The 18,178-nt window shown below is 34.9% G+C and overlaps 1 protein-coding gene across 21 annotated transcripts in view; it reads right to left on the reverse strand.

Annotated features, from left to right (window-relative positions):
* MCTP1 (multiple C2 and transmembrane domain containing 1) overlaps positions 1–18,178 on the reverse strand; it is a 598,469-nt gene that overhangs the window by 156,422 nt on the left and 423,869 nt on the right. For 18 of the 21 annotated variants that reach the window (XM_063612299.1, XM_055233347.2, XM_063612297.1 and 15 more), the window contains 5 exons: positions 12,907–13,009; positions 11,086–11,188; positions 10,630–10,731; positions 10,175–10,249; positions 8,073–8,192 (listed from right to left, as the gene is read on the reverse strand). The exons of 1 other annotated variant lie outside the window; for it this stretch is intronic. In XM_063612299.1, the coding sequence (XP_063468369.1) occupies positions 8,073–8,192; positions 10,175–10,249; positions 10,630–10,731; positions 11,086–11,188; positions 12,907–13,009 (503 nt within the window). Of the gene's footprint in view, positions 1–6,888; positions 7,122–7,993; positions 8,193–10,174; positions 10,250–10,629; positions 10,732–11,085; positions 11,189–12,906; positions 13,010–18,178 lie in introns of those variants that run through there. 2 more of the 21 variants (XM_063612311.1, XM_063612312.1) reach the window with 2 other exon arrangements.

The following is an 18,178-nucleotide window of genomic DNA, read 5'->3' on the forward strand; positions in this document are numbered from 1 at the left end:
CATAATATTCATTAAAAATATAAAGAGTAACTATTAGTTATAAATACAATGCAATGTATGGACAAAACCCATCAAACCCTCATAATGACAGAAGTTATCTTACTTAATCCAAATTCATGTGGACTTCTGGACTTCTCCAACAGTGCACCCTTGCAATTGGGACAGGGAAGAAAACTCTCATATGGGTTTGCATAAGAGAGAAGATCAAATTCTTCGATCTCTATAAAGCCAAACAAACACCTGTCCTTTAATTGGACTATAATATAGTTAATAATTTTGTATAGAGATCACAAACGCTCTTTCTCCAGACTAGTTCCCTATGGGAATAATTCATAACATATGCGAACTATAGAAAATCCAAACTAAACTTTACCACCAAGAGTATAAAAGTAAATGTAGTTGAACTTGTATTAACCCTCATTTGGAGCATGCATTCACAGTGGGGTCAATGTGACACCCAAGGGGGTAAAAACTGGTTCTTGAGGTGGGGCCAGGGGGAAGCAACAGTAATCTTAGATGTTATAGTGATTTGTGGCCCTCTAAAGCTCAATATCCCCTGAGAAAATCTTATCCTTTAGTATTTAATTTCTCTCAAGTGAAATTTTTCTCCTTAGGGCAGTGAATATGAAAAAAAAATATTGAGAAACACTGATTTAAGATCAAATAAAGGCCACACTTTGTCTCTAAAATATTTTATTCCTGTCCTTAAAATGAGAGCTGACTTTGATTTATCAAATCCAAATATCTATTTGCACTTTGATATGCTTTCTGTCTTTCCTTGCCTCTTAGTTTTTCTCTGATTTTCTCTTCATTATTTCAGCTATTTGAGCCAATAGCTGATGACTACTCTGTTACTGATCTCTCAGTGTTACCACCTGCTGAGTGTTGGACCTTTGTCATCACAGCAAAGTACAAGATGCACCAGAATCATCACTCACGGACCCACCTGTTGCAAAGCCTGCTGTGTCTATCCCAATTCTTACTACATTTTAAATTCCCAATTTAAAATGTGATAAATGATGGCAAGAGAAGGGGCAAAGTAAAATGGGAACAAATTCCTTAACATTTCAGGTTAGCTTCTTGCTTGGTAAATTAACGAACACATTCATAATTGTAACGAATATCTGCACATCTAGTCAACACAGGAAAATTGGACAACAGAAAGCATTCTGCTCCTATTTCTTAATTTTTACCTAATAGAACAGGGAATGAAAACACATGGAGAGTGAACTTAATGACTAAAGCATATTAATGACTGGATCTCTGTTATAATTTACAACCCTTCAAAAGAGTTATTATTCCTACTTTACAACATTTTACTAACATAAATTCTATAATTAGATCATTTATTTAAACTTTTTCCTTTGCAAAGTACTTTATTTCATAATATGTTGCAATGGAATATGGCTTGCCAATTTGCTCAGCATGTCTGTCCTTTACAATTGAAATCACAATCGCAAAGTAGAAAATCCTTCAGAAGACAAGAACATTGGTTTAGGAATCTGGGAACAGGTAGTGAGACATCTCTGATTCATTATTTTATAATTTTTTGATCCTTAGTCAACTCAGTTGTAAAATATTGACCATGTAACAATTTTTAAAGGGTCTTATAAAGGTCTGGGGGGCTGAAACTACCAGATAAGTAATGCAAGGAGGAAGCTTGAAGTGAAGTGGGGCAGCATTCATACAGCCAGAAAAAACACACCGAGGCTTTGGTGTCCTCCGCCACCTCAACTTTTATTGATAGCATCATTGAGGCACATGAGAAAGCTAATTCTTAGATTCAATATGGTATCATAATTATGCTGGTGATATTTGTAATTTTTTGACTATAACATAGCATAATAATAGCACTATACCTGAGAAAAAATGAAATCATTTTCTTTTCTTCAAATCACTCACAGAAGAAAAGTTTTCAAAATTACAGCATTCTTCTACTTTCCATGTTAGAGGACAAAGGCAGAAGAGCAGAGATCATAGAAAACATGAGCGTGACCTCTACAGGGATTAAATTCTTCTTCTTGTAAATATGAAATAAAATCTAGGAGAAATATGCCTTTCAGAGAGTAGCAGACCCTGTGGCTTATATGATTATCTCCCTCCAAAGAGCAGAAAGCCCTTTTGCTGACATCTATTAAAATAAACAAAAAAGGGCGTTGGCATCATTTAAAGAGAATGAAGCACTGATTTGAGCCAAGTGTTGCATTGTAGATTTAGCAGATACAAAAACAAAACAAAAATAACTTCACAATTAAATAGGCCCACAAACTGAACTAGAGCGTCACTCCTCAGAAAAAATTAGAGAAAATATTTTGTTCTATTATTATCTGGTTTGCTGTATTTCCTAAGATTCAGGGTTGATTTTAGCCAATAGTGACCAAACCTGAAACCCAGCTCATTTGTACCTTATACTCTTTGGGGGCTTTTTATATAATTGCAGGAATTTATATGTAACGCACCGTGAAAGGCAATGCTTAGGAAAACCTAATTTACAATTTTTCATGTAATTTTGGACAATGTTTGAAAAAAATTTCTTCTCTGGAGTTGAGATAAATTTGGCGAAAATGTATATTTTGAGTAGCAATTTGATGTACTAGCATATCCAGATGAATTGGGTGCACAATCTATTTACTGAAAAGCAAATTGTGGCATGAGAAACTTCTAAGTGTCAATACTTCTTGACTCTGCAAAAGGAAGTTAGGGCAACCTTAAAAATATATAATCTTTTAAATCAGTGAAATTTTATATAGGTTTTCTTCTTCCCTTACTTGCACATTTGTGAGAAAATATTTAACATAGCTTCTAAATCTCTATAGATTAAATTGGAAGTATTGTTTAGTAAGCTTAGTAGGTGTGTATGTCAGAGGAAACATACATGAAGAAAGATGGGCAAAAAGGCTTAGGAGTTTATATTTACAAAATTTAAGGGAAATTCATGAGTATGACAGTAAGACCATCAATTGTAGATCATTTTGGCTTTGTACTTGTTTCTTTGGTTTTCAGGAGTACTTCTCTTTTGCTGTTGTGGAGAAAGTAACAAAAGTTACATCTAGAACATTTCCAACTTTTCTGCTAGCGCTAAAAAAAAAAATTGTAGCAATAACAACAAAAACTCTTCTATAAAAATCATTTGAAAATTGCCATAGACTTCAAGCGTAATTTTGTTGCTGTGGTAGTACTATTGTCTCTTAAATTTTCAGAATAGATATTTCTGTTGTAAACTTAAAGTGACCTTCAATATGTTCAATGTAATTATCCTACATTTCATTGTGCCTTAATGTGAATATTAAGACTTCAACTACAGGTGATGTAGACATGCCTTTGTTTTCACATTGATACTTCTTCTTAAGCAATTCTCCATTTTTGATCCTTGATCATGAAAGCCACTTTAGATGTCCTTAGGGTTTGTAATAACTTTTTAAAAATCCATATGTTGTTTAATAGCAGCAGACTTTCTGCACAAGAAGGAAGTACATGATAAGGTGTCTGTAGGAGCCTATTGTCTTTGGTCATTGTATTACATTCCCATTGCCTCTGCAACTCCAGTTCCTCCTCCTTTGCTGTGCTTCCTCCATTTTTTTTTTTTTTTAAATCATTTGGCTATACAGAGCTGCCTCATGTCATTCTTTGCATACATCATCTTTGTTTTTTCTCTCTTCTGCATAATGGCCCAGCTTTCTGGGAGTAGCTGTTGTCCCGAATATGATCCTTTACTAAAATAGGGATTGAATAAAGGTGGAGCACAAATTATCTGGAAGCAAAGGAAAACTAGACATTTGAAAAGGACCCAGAAAAAAAAAATAATGAACCAGAGTGGCTTCGATGAATTGCCGTAGAAGGAATTCTTGGTTTTGACACAAAAGGAACACATGAATACCAAGGAAAACCTAGGCAGAGAATCTCAGTAGGAAACCTGCCTTGTAGGCTGCTCAGGACAGAGGGCTGAAGCCAGTAGCCCTCCAGATATGAACAGAAAGAAACGTATTTTTTGACTAACAATTAAACATTCAAACACGCCATTTTTGGAACACAAGGTACTTTGAGGAGTTGACATCCCTTCATAATTCATGTTCATTGTTCCTCTAAGTAAAATATGTGTCTCCCTTTAGTTATTCTGTTAGGAATTGTACTTTAAAGGCAAGAGGACATTTTTGATAATGCACATCTTAAGACTTTTCATTAAAGTACCAAATTTAAATTCTACCTTTTTGTGCACTCTGACATTTTTGTCTGGCATTTTCATTAATTTTGCGACATACATAAATGTAGCTGAAATGTTAACTGATCAATACTTTGTCTCTCTCATGTAGCACTAGCGCTCCGTTCCCCAAGGACCACACAGCAGAACAGAAATTAAATGTGTAAAATATCAAATGTTAATGTTAAACACAGCAGCACTTACTGTATAACGACAGAAAAGGCTAAAACAATTCCAAATGGACAGATGGTACCACAAATTATCTACAATCACATTTAAAGATTAAAGTTTGTCCTGTAAAATAATTCTTTGACGCACGCTGAAGTGTGTCCTTTTACTGATAGCTCAGTTGTCCAATTATTTTTGTGCTCATTACAGTGAGAAATGACAGTACTGAAAAGAAAGAGAAAATGTGCACTCTTTCTTCCCCCATGTTGCACCCACTGACATCCACAAGAACACAAACGTCTGGTCAAGAGCCTGATGAAAATTAGGCCCAATTTATGAGACATTTCCATGTCTACAATAGATGATTCCCAAAGACGAGCAGTGCCTTCTGCACCACACATGTCTGTGTTCATTCTTAGGCAGACAATATTCACAGTAAAATTTTAAAACCGAATGCATTGCACACAAAATAAGCACACGCCCAGAAACATATCTGCTTATACTTTATCCATCACCTTCCAGACCAATGCCTGTCTCTAATATTATCAGCTGGCTTTGACACTTCCCTATGGCACAGAGGTAGTGTTAAAGAAGCTGGACCTGTCCTAAGCCTGCATTTCTTGTGCTCTCTACTTTAATTGACATAGGGATTAAGAAAAAAAAAAGACTGTTTTTTACTTTTATTTCATTATTCTACATTTATTTTTGGATAGTAAAGTAGAAAAGAAAAGTTAAAATGGAATAGAAAAAAGGCACTTAAACATTATAAAGTTTACTGACTTGGGCCTAAAACCAAGCCACATAATGATAGAAATGCCTGTGCTCTGTGAGGAGGTGGCATTTATAAAAAAGTGGGCCAAGTAGAACCGATATTACGATAATAGACCCATGGTCCATCAACAGGGCATGATGGGAACAATGTGTTTGTAATAATGGGGTACTGCTCACATCCTTCTCCTAATGGAAAGCTGTTCTTTTCAATAAACAGGCCTAAAATGTCTCTAGTTATGCAATGAAATCTTTGAAACATTTCATTTTTAAATATATAACTTAATATCTACAAGATGAATAAATATCCCAAGTAGTTTTTGTTCAGAGCTGCTGTGATATTAAAATTACAAGGTATATGTATTTTAAAAGCTCTTTTAGAAAGGAAATAATATCTGCTGAGTGGCCTTGGGCAAGCTGCTTAACCTTTCTGTGCCTCAGTTTCTTCCTTCTGTATACTGGAAAACTAAAACTATCTACTTCATAAGGTTGTTGGGAATATTAAATTCGCGAATGCATGTAAAACAGTTCCTTGACACATAGTAAGTGCTTAGCAAATATTAGTGGTTGTTTTTGTCATTATTGTGGAAGGATATTTTTATATTAGAACTTAATCAGAGGTTAGAATAAATGATTGATAAGGAATTATGAAGTAGTTTAGAATATAAATGGAAACTCCAGGAAAATTTGCTACAATAGTACTAAGCTGTGTTTATCATGATTTAATAACTAGCTTCATTAGAGCAAACCCTTATTTATCTGGCATCATTGAAGAATGAGTTTCTCCACATAAGAAAATATTTCAGATTAACTGATTGGTTCATAGATTGGTCAACTAATTTTGTCAGCTATTTATACTGGGAGCTTACTAAGTGCTAGATACTGTGCAGATGAAGCTGGAGTACTAGGCTAAAAAGGCAGGGTTCCCATTCTTATAGAACTCCCAGTGCAGGTCTAATAAACGACAGTTGGTTTTGTTATTAGTTGTTTTAATCACATTCAACAGAATGTGATTCAGAGCTTCTTTTTTCCAGCGAAACACAGGTAATATTATGGGTTCTTCTCCAAAGTACTCTTACTGTGTGTTCGCATTGTAGTTTGTGTTCTCTTTTTTCACCATCCATGTCAGCAGGCCCCTTCCCACCTTTACTATGCCTGATTCCCTCTTTTTTTTTTTTTTTGCAAGCCTCTTGCATTCGGCTTGTGTTTCATAGGACTGAATCCATCAGACACTGACTACCAGCTAAGAGAAATATTATTACATTTCTTCTCCAGTGAAATTTGACCCCCTTACAGTCGAATCACTCAAGTAATATCATGTAAATGTACCTAATTTGGTCAGAATTCCAGTGCCTGAGTTTGTTTTTAAAATCAAAAGGAAATTGCAAAAAAAAAGGCTGCCATCTTGAATTTCATTTTACGCAAGTGACCTCCGGAAGTCAGAAGTTTATGAAGACTTACACAATACACTGTAAATGCTAAAGTGTTCAAAATGAATGTTGCTGAACAAATAATACAATTATACACATTTCTGTTTTTTTCAAATTTTACAAACAGCTGTGAGGAATGATTTTGGAAGGAGTGAATCAAAAATGGCAGCACGATCTTTACAGGACAATTTTTTTTTGCATCTGTTATATGACCCCATAGAACCTGGAAGTAATAGTCTAAAATAGACATAGAAGCTCAGTATCATTTTTTCTCATCAATGTAAAAGTACCTCCTGGCTAGGGAAAAATCAGAATAAAGTTTGCTTAATAGCACCACAATATATTTATTATAAGAAGGAGCTACAAAAAGAATATTGAGAGAGACAGAGAGATTTTTTTTCTAAAACTTAATGATAATGACAACCGCTTTCTTTAGGGAGACAACAACATGTCTATGGGAAGCAGGCTGCCTAACTTTCTGGTAACTTACAACACAAAGGAACATACACACTCTTTGTTCCATGTGCTCAGACATTAATGAAAGTCCCATACAAGGCCTGAGAGGAAGACAGAGCTCAAAGTACTAAACAGATGTGCATACACTCATTTGAATGGTAATACTAAAATGTTGATTTGTTACTATAATTAAGGCTCTTCTTGTAAGCCCCCATAATAAAGTCGTATTCTGCTAAACTGGCAACTATAAGGAAGCATAAGGTACTCATATTTGAACAAACATGAAAATAAAATAAAGGATTTCAAAAGAACGACTCTACTTAAACTTCAAACTGAAATCCTGAATAAGCCAAAATAATGTGAGAGAAGAAAATCCCAGCTAAAGCTCAGAGCAAAGTATTCTTTTGGATTTTCTAGCTCTGCCAGTTGGTCTCATCAGCAGTTTTTAAACAATCAAAGTAAAAGGCCACAGGATGAACATATTAAAGGACCCTTTGGCTCTATCGAATTTTCACTTGTGACTTTTTAAAAGCTAGAAATCTCAGAAATAATAAAACATCTCTTAAATAGGTCACATCCACTTCCAATTGAATCACATGTTAAAGCATTACCAAGTAGCGTTGGTAGCATTCTACTACCAATGATTTTCATATCTTGAAAAAAAATAACTGTAGGACAAATAAAATCAAATTGAGAATGGTCGAGATTATTACTATTATTATTTTTCACATGGAGGACTTTTCTTGGCTGTCCTATTGGGGTTTGGAATTATGCAATATGTAAAATTTTACTTTTTAACTGTCACAGAGAAAATGATACATTGGCTGAGATGTCTTGCATTCCGGAAATCTGAGGGGGGAAAATGTATTCTTAGACTCAGACCTTGTACAATCCATCAGGTTCCTGCCCACGGCAAATCTGTCCAGTCAAGTCTTAAAATAGGAGTTTTAAAATGGCCACATCAACATAACTGTTACTATAGCCACAGAAACATGCAGCTATGATTACTGAATTTAATGAATAACAATGTAAGTAATACAGTATGATCATACCACAAAAGCAGCCAGACTCCTTGGGGGTGAATCCCAATCAAAGCAACTATTAACGTAGTATGCAGCATTTACCAGCACCATGACACAACGTTTCATTCTGATAAAGTTTCTTAGTAGCAGCTGTAAGGAAAATGAAAATATTATTATACTTTGCAAGACTAAAAACCATCAGATATACTGCAAAATTCTTCAAGCTTATTGTGACTTAAAAAGGATTCAGAAAGTTAATAAAGTTACAAGAACATACCAAACAATTTGGCTCATAAGTTAAAGAATTTATTTCTGACAAAGTGGAAAGAACTGCCTTCTTAACTAAATACAATTTTTAAAATAATGTTAACATGTAGGTTGGACTACCTTTGCTCACAAGAAAAAAAAATTTCTAACAGACTAAAATTTTTTTTTGCTACTTACATACTATGCACCTTTATTAATTTTAAACTCTTAAATCTTATTGTGGTTTTAAGATTCATCAAATGGTTTAATTTCAAGACATTTCAAAGTGAAGTTGAAGTGTTTTTATTTAGGATCGTATAGAAAAACCTATCCAGAATTGCTTTTTTATAGACAACAAAATGTTTTCACCATTTTAGTAGAATTCCTCCCATTCTATCTATTATCTATCTATATATTCTATCATATTATCTATCATATTCTATCATATTATCTATCTATCTTCTATCTATATCTGTATCTCTCTCACAATAAATTTAACCTATATTTTCTCATTTTTTTTTCATAATTTTGGAAGTAGGGAAAAATGTATGGTAACCAAGTGCTTTACAAAATTTCTTATTAAAACAAGTATACGAAAATTGATATAATTAGAAATTAAAATTTAAAATTAAGGCATGACTACAACTGTAAAAAAGAATAGCCCATGTATAATTTGATGGTTCAAAAAATTACCACAGCTATATTAATAATTAGAATAATTATATGTCTGCAAGTTAACATTTTGCAACTCCCAATATACTTCAACATTGATCTGATATTTTAAGGAAGTAGCTATGTAAAGTTTACTGAGGTCATATGGAAAAAAATATATATGTGTAAATATACATACATGTATGTGCATGCCAGTTTTAACAAGTTGCTAAAATTGAAATTCCTTGCAGGCAAAGTAGAGTCTATCTCTTAGTTTTCCTTCTTTGCCCCTATCACCTTACATTAAGAACTACTTTTATGTATAATTGTGGTGAAATGTTATTTACATTTCTACTTAGATATTGCATTTGTAACTCACATACTTCCTTTAAACCACCAAATACTCCGTTGTTTTGCTGAATTTATTAAGAGTAAAAATATATTTAGGCTTCTAATATTACAAAAATTATTAAATATTTCAAGGCATAAATATGTTCGGTAAACATTTTAGCTGTAACAAATACATTTTAGTTTAGCTCTGTGAATCAGATGTAAACGTTTTTAAAAGGGGTGGTTTAGCACTTTTTAAAAACTTAATATTAAGCCTAATTTAAAATTATAAGCAATAGATATCACGCTCAATTTAAATTCCCTTCATGATAGAAAAATCATATTTCCTGACTAACTTTCTTAGCTAAAAATAATAAAAGTTTACTTCTGAAAGATCATAGTTAAAATCTAATTAGCAGGAAGGTTTCCCTTAGAAGATGGAGCCTCCTCGCATCTGGATTAGAGGGAAGAGCTTATGCTGGGCTCGCTTTACACACACCTGCATCATACCTGTGGGTGGTCTGGACATATATTTGAACCTCCGCTTTTGGTGTTCTCATTTACACATTCCATGGCAATCAAATTGCATTTTATGTTCAAAATGATCATTCTTTTGCTAACGCATGAATACATATCCATTATATGCATTACCTACAGTATCCCCTTTCCTTTCTGACCACCCCCATCCAATTTATTAGTTTGGTATTGTCCTCGTTTGATCTTTTAAAGAAAGGAAGGAAGAAAGAATCAGAAAGAATGAAAGAAAGCGCCATTTTCAATAAGTAGATGATCAAAAATTCCAGTCTTCCCCCCTCCATACCTTTAAAGTTTATTTGAATTTACTTAGATGTTTTACAGATATAATCAGGTCTTCCCAGAGGGATTAATCTTTTCTTGCTTTTTACCTGTTTAGAGAGTCTGTTTTCCTCTTCAATGTACTTCTGTTCTTTGGGTATTAATGTTCGTAAGCTGGCTTTCACCTATACATCAACATATGTGTCTGTTATGGATTAATATATTACAAATGTTTACAAGTTTTTCACGCGGTTCAATTTGCAATAATTTCTAAAGTTTCAAAGTCCTGGCTGCTGTGCTCATAAAATATAAATGTATACAGTTGCACATGCATGCGCTTCCCTTTCTTATGCCGGCAGGCAGCGGCCAGAACACAACCGCAGCAGCATTCGCCAACTATAACAGAAAGTGTGGGTGTGCCAGGCAGTGGCAGAAGCGTATTCTCCAGGACACATGAAGGTTTAGAGAAAATGAGGAATGACAGAAATTCTCTACAAATCAGGAACAAAAGCTTTCATGAAACTGAACTCTTTAGCAGTACAAAAAAGCCAAAGTTAAGACTTACAGCATTAAAAATCACATCTATTTCAAGATAGATGACCCCCTTTGTTGGCCCTGTCAGCTGCTTGTTTTTCAAGACGTAGGCTTTCTGTTCACCATTTTGAATCTGCGGGAAAAGGACATGACAGCCGTCTGTCTCGCGGTCTCTACTGAATACACTCCCTCAGTGACCTTTGACCCCCAGCTGCCGAAACTGACAGAGAACCCAAAACAACTGTGGCAATTCTGACAAGTACCTGTTCATTACCAGGATCAAGTCTGTCAGGAAAAATTAACTATCATGGGATTCAACATGGCCGTGAATTGAGTATGTTAAAATTTTTAGTGTTCTTATTACAGACCTTGGTTGAGAAATGACAGACACAGAGCTGAGAGTTTTCTTTTCTTTTTTTTCTTTTTTTTTTTTTTTTTCCGTGAGCAAAAGCAACACAGAACAGTGTGTCAGGTGAAAAAAACTTACAGACAGCAATGGTATAGCAACTTTGCCCAGAAAGTCAGCACTTCGATCCCGATCTTCATCATAAACTGTCACTTCAAGAACTGAATGGATATCTTTAATGTTGCTGCATAATAAATATATGTAAGAAAAAAAGATTTCATCAGTAGGAAACAAGAACAAGAATAGTTTTGAAAATTTAGATAGCTCCAGCTGATGTTGTGTGTGTTTGTAAGCATGCTATTTGCCTACACACATACACAAGGTAGCTTGGTATCTGACAGAATTTCCCATAATGCACCTAAGTCAACTACAGTGATGGTTCTATTATCTGTAACTTTAAACACCATTGTAATTTCAAGTTATCATTTTTTAATGAAATATAATTTCCCATCTGAATGGGCACAGAATAAGTTATTTAAAAAATCAAGAAGTAGCACTGGTAGTTTTTAGACTTTCCCTTCTTCTAATTATCACAATTCATACCTTCCCATTATCCCTACATAAAACACCACCAGGTTTGATATCAGCAAACGTTACAGTATATTTTATGTACTCTTTTTTATAATAATAGGACATCTCCTGTTTGTTTATAGCTCTCACTAAATCATTGACTTGGTTTCTGTTAGATTTATAGTAAAAATTAACAAGCACAGAAAACAGAACGGAAAAAATGTAACATATAGTTATTGTACCACCCTGGAATTTAGAAATTAAGCAGTGTTCCATTATGTTCCAAAGACAACATATGTTAATAAACAACTGTGTGAGCTCTTCATATTTTTGTTTCTGGAAAATAAGTGCAAATTGTTGACAGCATTTATTTTTTGATCAAACTGTTTACCAAGAAAACATGAATTAAGAGAAAACAATAAAGTGAATATATTCATTACTGAAAAAATTGCAACCATATGTGAGGAGAGGCTTTATCAGGGCACAATCAATTAATGGCTTTGATAATAATCAAACCTATTCATTCAGTTATGCATTCTGGAGAAAAACACTCTCCGCAATCTTCTTAGGAGTACAAGTCTCCTGACCAGGCTTTTATCTCTTATAAAAATGTGGAATTCCTTAAAAATAAATTGGTCAGACAGTTAAAGCTGATCAGCTACTGGCTCTTAAGCAGAGACATAATAAATTGATGAAGAATTTCACAGTTTTTCATATACAAAAAAATAGAATTATGTTAGAAAACTTTAAAGAAGTACTTGTGTTTGGAGAATTTTCCTTTGTTCAGAGTTCATTTCAAAAGCCCTGTTTAAAAAACCGAACTTAGGAGTTACTATAGTGTAGCATTGGCAGCTTTTACAGTGTATGACTGAAAAGGTTTACAAACTTTCTAAAACAAAAGGAAAATTAACTCATAGGGTATTTTGGTATCTAGGACAATACTTAATATTCTCATTGTGCTAAAATGAAAAGAACCAAAACTAAAGCATCTGCCGAATTCGAGACTGGATTGTTTGCTGATTTCAGCAATGGAACAAATAGAGCTTTGTCTTCCTTGGTGTCAATGCAATTGGAAAGAATTTCAATAGAAAGTATAAAAGGAAGAAGCGGTATGGTGATTCAGTTAATGGAAGCAAAATCCTTAGCCAAATCATATAAAAAGCACAGTTTTAAAAAATGTCTGTGAAAACAAAGAAAAATGCCATACCCTTTCCCCCAGGTTTCACTTTCAGGAAGGTAAGAGGAAAATTCATTGTTGTTAGCAAAGGCAGGCCAGATGCATTGAGTTGTGAATCAGTTAAGAATAAACACACACATTTTTTTAAAAACCCTCAAAAATAAATCAAAGTTAACACAATTTTGGATTCAGAGCCCAAAGAAATGCCTACTTACAACGTGAAGACTTTATTCCACTCAGGATTGAGATTTTTGTAGACAGTATGTGTTAGCAGTCTATCGTTGTTCAGTTCTACCACACAAAATGGGTCACTTTTTCCTACAAGAGATTTTTGGTAAATATTTTTAGTGTACATAGCACCCACAGTTCACAGTGTCAAGATCATGACCATATCTCTTTTGCAAAAAGTTTTATAGTAAACAAAAAAGTGAAGTACAATTTTAAAAATTAAAAAAAGAAACCACCATCAAAATAGAGTTAGATGTAACTGGTTGATGTTAGCAATTGTTATGATTCATAGCAATTTAGAGCCTGAAAAAAATAAAAGAGACAAAATTATATAGCTGGCACTTCAATTTGCAATTTTTTAAAGCAAAAATAATTCTATAACTGGCAATTATGATGGAGAATGTGATGCATGTCCATCCCTAAATCAGTTTTTACAGAAATCTGTAAGAGCCGTTTGAAAAGTTCAGCCCCTTTACTCTAAGGCATATATTTTTTCAACTCATCTGATTAACTATTAACTTGTAACAGGGATTTCTAATCAAGTTCATTTTGGAAAAACTACTATATTGCAAAATTATAATATTTTAATTGGACTAAGATTGGGTTACTTTCTTCTGAGATATCTGTGACATCACAAGAAGGTAAATTAGACTCTCTAAGGCAGAAAAAAATCTACCATTTGAAACTAAACATCAACAACCAATACGCATGTTAAAGAGCAGTATTTTTTTTTTCTGTTCACTGAAAATAAAGGATTTGGAATAACAAGTCTGTCCTGCCATACTCAAATCTCATCCTTTCGGCAATTACATTTTGTGAAGTCCTCAATATTTTTGTAATGTTATGCCCCATATTATAAGAACCCATAAAGTCAGAGGCTCTATGGGGGCAGCATTAATGATATTAGTGCAGCATGTAATTTGTTTGATACCTTATACAAATGACAATGAAATCAATATTTAGACAAAGCTGTCCAGAGGTCATATCTTTTAAACTACAATATTGATTTAGACTACATAAGAGGTTAATGTGCATATTATTAACTTTAATGATAAAGAATAATTGTTTTAAATGCATTGTGAATTGTAGTCACAGTAGTTTACACTTCTGCAAAAGCTTAAATATCATTGAAGATTTTCAATTAAATTTTAATGGGAAGGAATTCATTAGCTATCAGTGACAGATAAGCTATGTATTCCCATACAGCAGTGTATTTACTTTCCATATTGCAATTCTTAAAATGAGCTGTACAAACTTTGACTCACCTTTAATTTATTAACTTTATATTAAAAAAGAGATTTAATAGGTATGTGTTAGTTCAGTGGCCTTATGTATCCCAGGATAATTGCATAATTTAACATCATGGTAGTCTTCTCAATTTTGGGTCTTGGGAATAATTTTAAATAAAGAATAGAGAACTGGAAGTCTTAAAGGTCTGGTGAAAATTGTACTTCTGGCTTAGGATCTGTATTATCTTTTTTTCCTCCAATCATCTTTATCCTCTTGCCTACATGTTACCATCCTCACTTTCAACTCACACACCCCATGGAAGATAGTGTTCAAAAAAGAATATTTTGTTCATTAAAACACATTGCAATGGGTTTTATGTGGCACATCCACAACTTTATTTTCTCCCATAGAATTCAGATATAAGCATAAGCAGGCAGATTCAAACAGTTTTCCAAATAGAGTTAAATGTAAGATACTAGGCAACACCTTTCAAAATAACGGTACCACATCTTAAGTAGTTAGTAGGTCACACGCATAGGAAATGCTGGGTAATGTTTTGACTGTCGGTTCAATCAACTAACATATATTTATTCCTTACCTTGTAGCAGGCAGTGTTCTATTTGCTGGGGAAACAGCAGTGAATTAAACAATTTTTAAAAAATCCCTGACTTCATGGAGTTTACATTGAAGCAGAAGACAGACAATAAATACATTTTATAGTATCTTAGAAGGTGATAAATACTATGGGAAAAAATAAAGATGGGAAAGGTAAAAGGGAGTGTTGGTGTGTACATGCAGTTTTTAAAGGGCTGCAGGGAAAGTCGTGCTAAGACAGTGACGTGCAGGCAAAAAAATGAAGGAGGTGAGCCTTGGGTGACCCAGAGGAACCGACAGTGGAAAGACCAGAGAAGTGGCTGTGCCAGGCATTTCTAGGAATATCCAGGAAGCCAGTGTGGCTGGAGGAAGGTTTTGGGGAGATCGGACAGGCGGGCGGTTGCAGGGGTGGTAGTAGGTGACACAGAGAGGTCTGGAGAGAGTGGCAGGTCTCTGAAAAAACTTGGCTTGAACTCTCATTAATGGGGGAGGTTTTGAGGGATTTGATTTGAGGAGTGACATGCTCTGATAGCTGCTATTTGGAAAATAAGGTAGAGAAAGGACAATGGAGGGGGAGGAAGAAGAGTTAGGAGGCAATTGCAATAATCTAGGTGGTGGAACGTGGTTAGATTCTGGATATATTCTGAAGGGAGAATCAACAGGATTTGCAGATGTCAATATTTAATCACCTAATATACCCTCATATTATTATTTGATGCTGAAAAACAATTCACTGAGCTTAGCCAAGCCAGTTCTTTTTTTTTTTTTTTTTCCAAGGAGAATAAGCATTCAACAAGGTGCTAAGACTACATATTTCTAGAATCTGACAAAGAGGAAAGTTTAGGTTAAGGAGAAAGCAGGCAATTTTATGTTTAATTTCTATTCATCTTTTCCTTTTAAAAAGTTATCTTTTTACAGTTATCATTAATGGATGCTAACATCAGGTCTTTCCACACTATGTTATGTTTGACTTATTTAGGAAGTATCCTCCTGTCACTGCATGATTCAAGGGCAATTAAAAATTATGGCAATTTCAACCAAAATAATAGTAAATGTACAACATCAAACTCGTAAACTTGCCACTAAAAAGCATGGACTACAGTTCTATTTTTAAAAAGTGACTACACATAGTTAATATGCTTATCTGGTTTGCTAAATAATCCTTTAAATGACTGGCTTTTCAGACCTAAATTTTACAGCTTTGATTATCTGCCACTTAAATAAACAAAACCAATCAGAGAAATACTAGTGATGGACCTAACCATTAATTATCTCCTTAATTATTCCTTCCTTTCATCCTTTTATCATTCCATTTAGGCCCTCTGATAGGCTGCTCCGCTTGCTCGGAGTACCTGGGTTATGGGATTGACTCTAGGATGAAGTTGATGTCTCTAACGTGCACTATATTCTGCAAAGTTCCAGACAGTGATATAAAGCAGTCCTCTGCAATGTTTTTATTCAATACCGTGTGGCTAGAAGTGCAAAGAATGAAGGCAGCATCCAAAGTTGAAGGATATTTTGTTTCTGATAATTTTTGAGAGCCTAAATATATGAGAACACAGATTATATAATCCATTGTCTCTCTCTCACTCATTTTTGTCACAAGACTAAAGCAGACCTGTGGGTATCAACTGGCTCTTCCTGAGGCCCTATTATTTTGGCTAAAAAGAGTCAATCCCTCTCCTTAGCAATGCTACAAACTGGAGAATTTGGTTTGGATAGAAAATAGAAATGGTGGCAGTGCTGGTTGAGGGCAGGGGCTGTGGGATTGATTGCTTTAACCACCATGACAGCTAGGAAGGAAATCAGCGTTCCTTGAGGACACGGAAATTTTCCATGTTGACAATTTTCTAGAGAGAAATAGGAATGCTTTTTGAAGCATTCATTACTTATTGAGTGGCTGCTCTGCTCACCTCAGAATTATAAGTATGATTAAGACACAGTCCAGCTCTCAAGGCATGCACAGTTTAGAGGACACGATAGACATGTAAATACACAATTATGATGCAGAGTTGTAAGGGCTGTAATAAAGGTACGTGAAGGGTGCAACAGGAGCAAGGAGAAGGAGGCATGCCATTCTATAACTCCAGAACATAAAGAGGGAAAGGAAGCAAAGACTTTTCCAGTGGCTATGACTCTGGTGATCTATGGTGATTGTACAGCTCTATCACAGTGCTTTTAAAAGCGAAGGATAATGACATAAAAAGTAGGCTGACATTTTATGATGAGGAATATTTTGCTTAAATGTATTTGTATATTCCTTTAATAGTCTCTATAATACAAAAACCTAGATATGTGTTACCTAGCTACTATAAACTAGATACATAAAAATATTACATTAAGACTCATACTTTTATCCATAATCTAGTTAAATACTAAGGGCTATTTTTTCCTATGGATCTTTGTTTTTTTTTAAATCTCCCATGAGAATTAACACTTGAGAGACTCTTTTACCCTAACTCATAAAACAGAATCTTTAACAGAATTTAAAGCATATATTCTATGGTCCCAATCCTTTTTTGGGGGTTGAAAAGCCATTTCTACAACAATAAAACAAACATCAGAATTGTCTCCAACGGGCATCTTTTCTGGCAATCTTCAAAACGGCACCAAGGATTAAATGGGGTGCACTGACTGGCTAATTCTCTCTCACTCTTAGTCCTTGCTGTTTGAGGTCACGACACTGACACATTGATAAAGAACTGTGGGAAAGTCTGTACCACCCCTGCTCACTTGCTACCTGTTTTGTGGGCAAGTGGGTGACTTCAGTTTGTACAAACTACTGGTTTGAGCATTAAAGTGACTCAAAAGATACTGAATGATATTCTTGCTCCTGGAATATAGAGTTAATCCTGATCCATCAGTGGTGGGCTTTGTCCAGGGTCATTTTGCTGCTGACAAGTAGCACAGTTTGCTGGATGTGATGTGTTATAAAAATGTGTGTGTATGGGGACCCAGTGACCACCTCTTTGTTGCCATGTCTGAAAACACAGAAGGCTTTCAATAGCATGGAAAGCAATTCATACCCATGGGGGCCTTTTATTTTGAGCCTACCTTGTACAAATTAAGTTATTTCATTTAATTTTCTCAGTTGCCACAGTTTGAAATAACCATATTTTAATCTTTTAAAAAATATAATCAGGCTGGGCGCAGTGGCTCACGCTTGTAATCCCAGCACTTTGGGAGGCCGAGGCGGGCGGATCACGAGGTCAGGAGATCGAGACCACGGTGAAACCCCGTCTCTACTAAAAATACAAAAAAAATTAGCCGGGCGTGGTGGCGGGCGCCTGTAGTCCCAGCTGCTCGGAGAGGCTGAGGTGGGAGAATGGCGTGAACCCGGGAGACGGAGCTTGCAGTGAGCCGAGATGGCGCCACTGCACTCCAGCCTGGGCGACAGAGCGAGACTCCGTCTCAAAAAAAAAAAAGAAAAAAAAA

This window comes from Symphalangus syndactylus, chromosome 11, assembly GCF_028878055.3.
Source record: "Symphalangus syndactylus isolate Jambi chromosome 11, NHGRI_mSymSyn1-v2.1_pri, whole genome shotgun sequence".
Lineage (NCBI taxonomy): Eukaryota > Metazoa > Chordata > Mammalia > Primates > Hylobatidae > Symphalangus > Symphalangus syndactylus.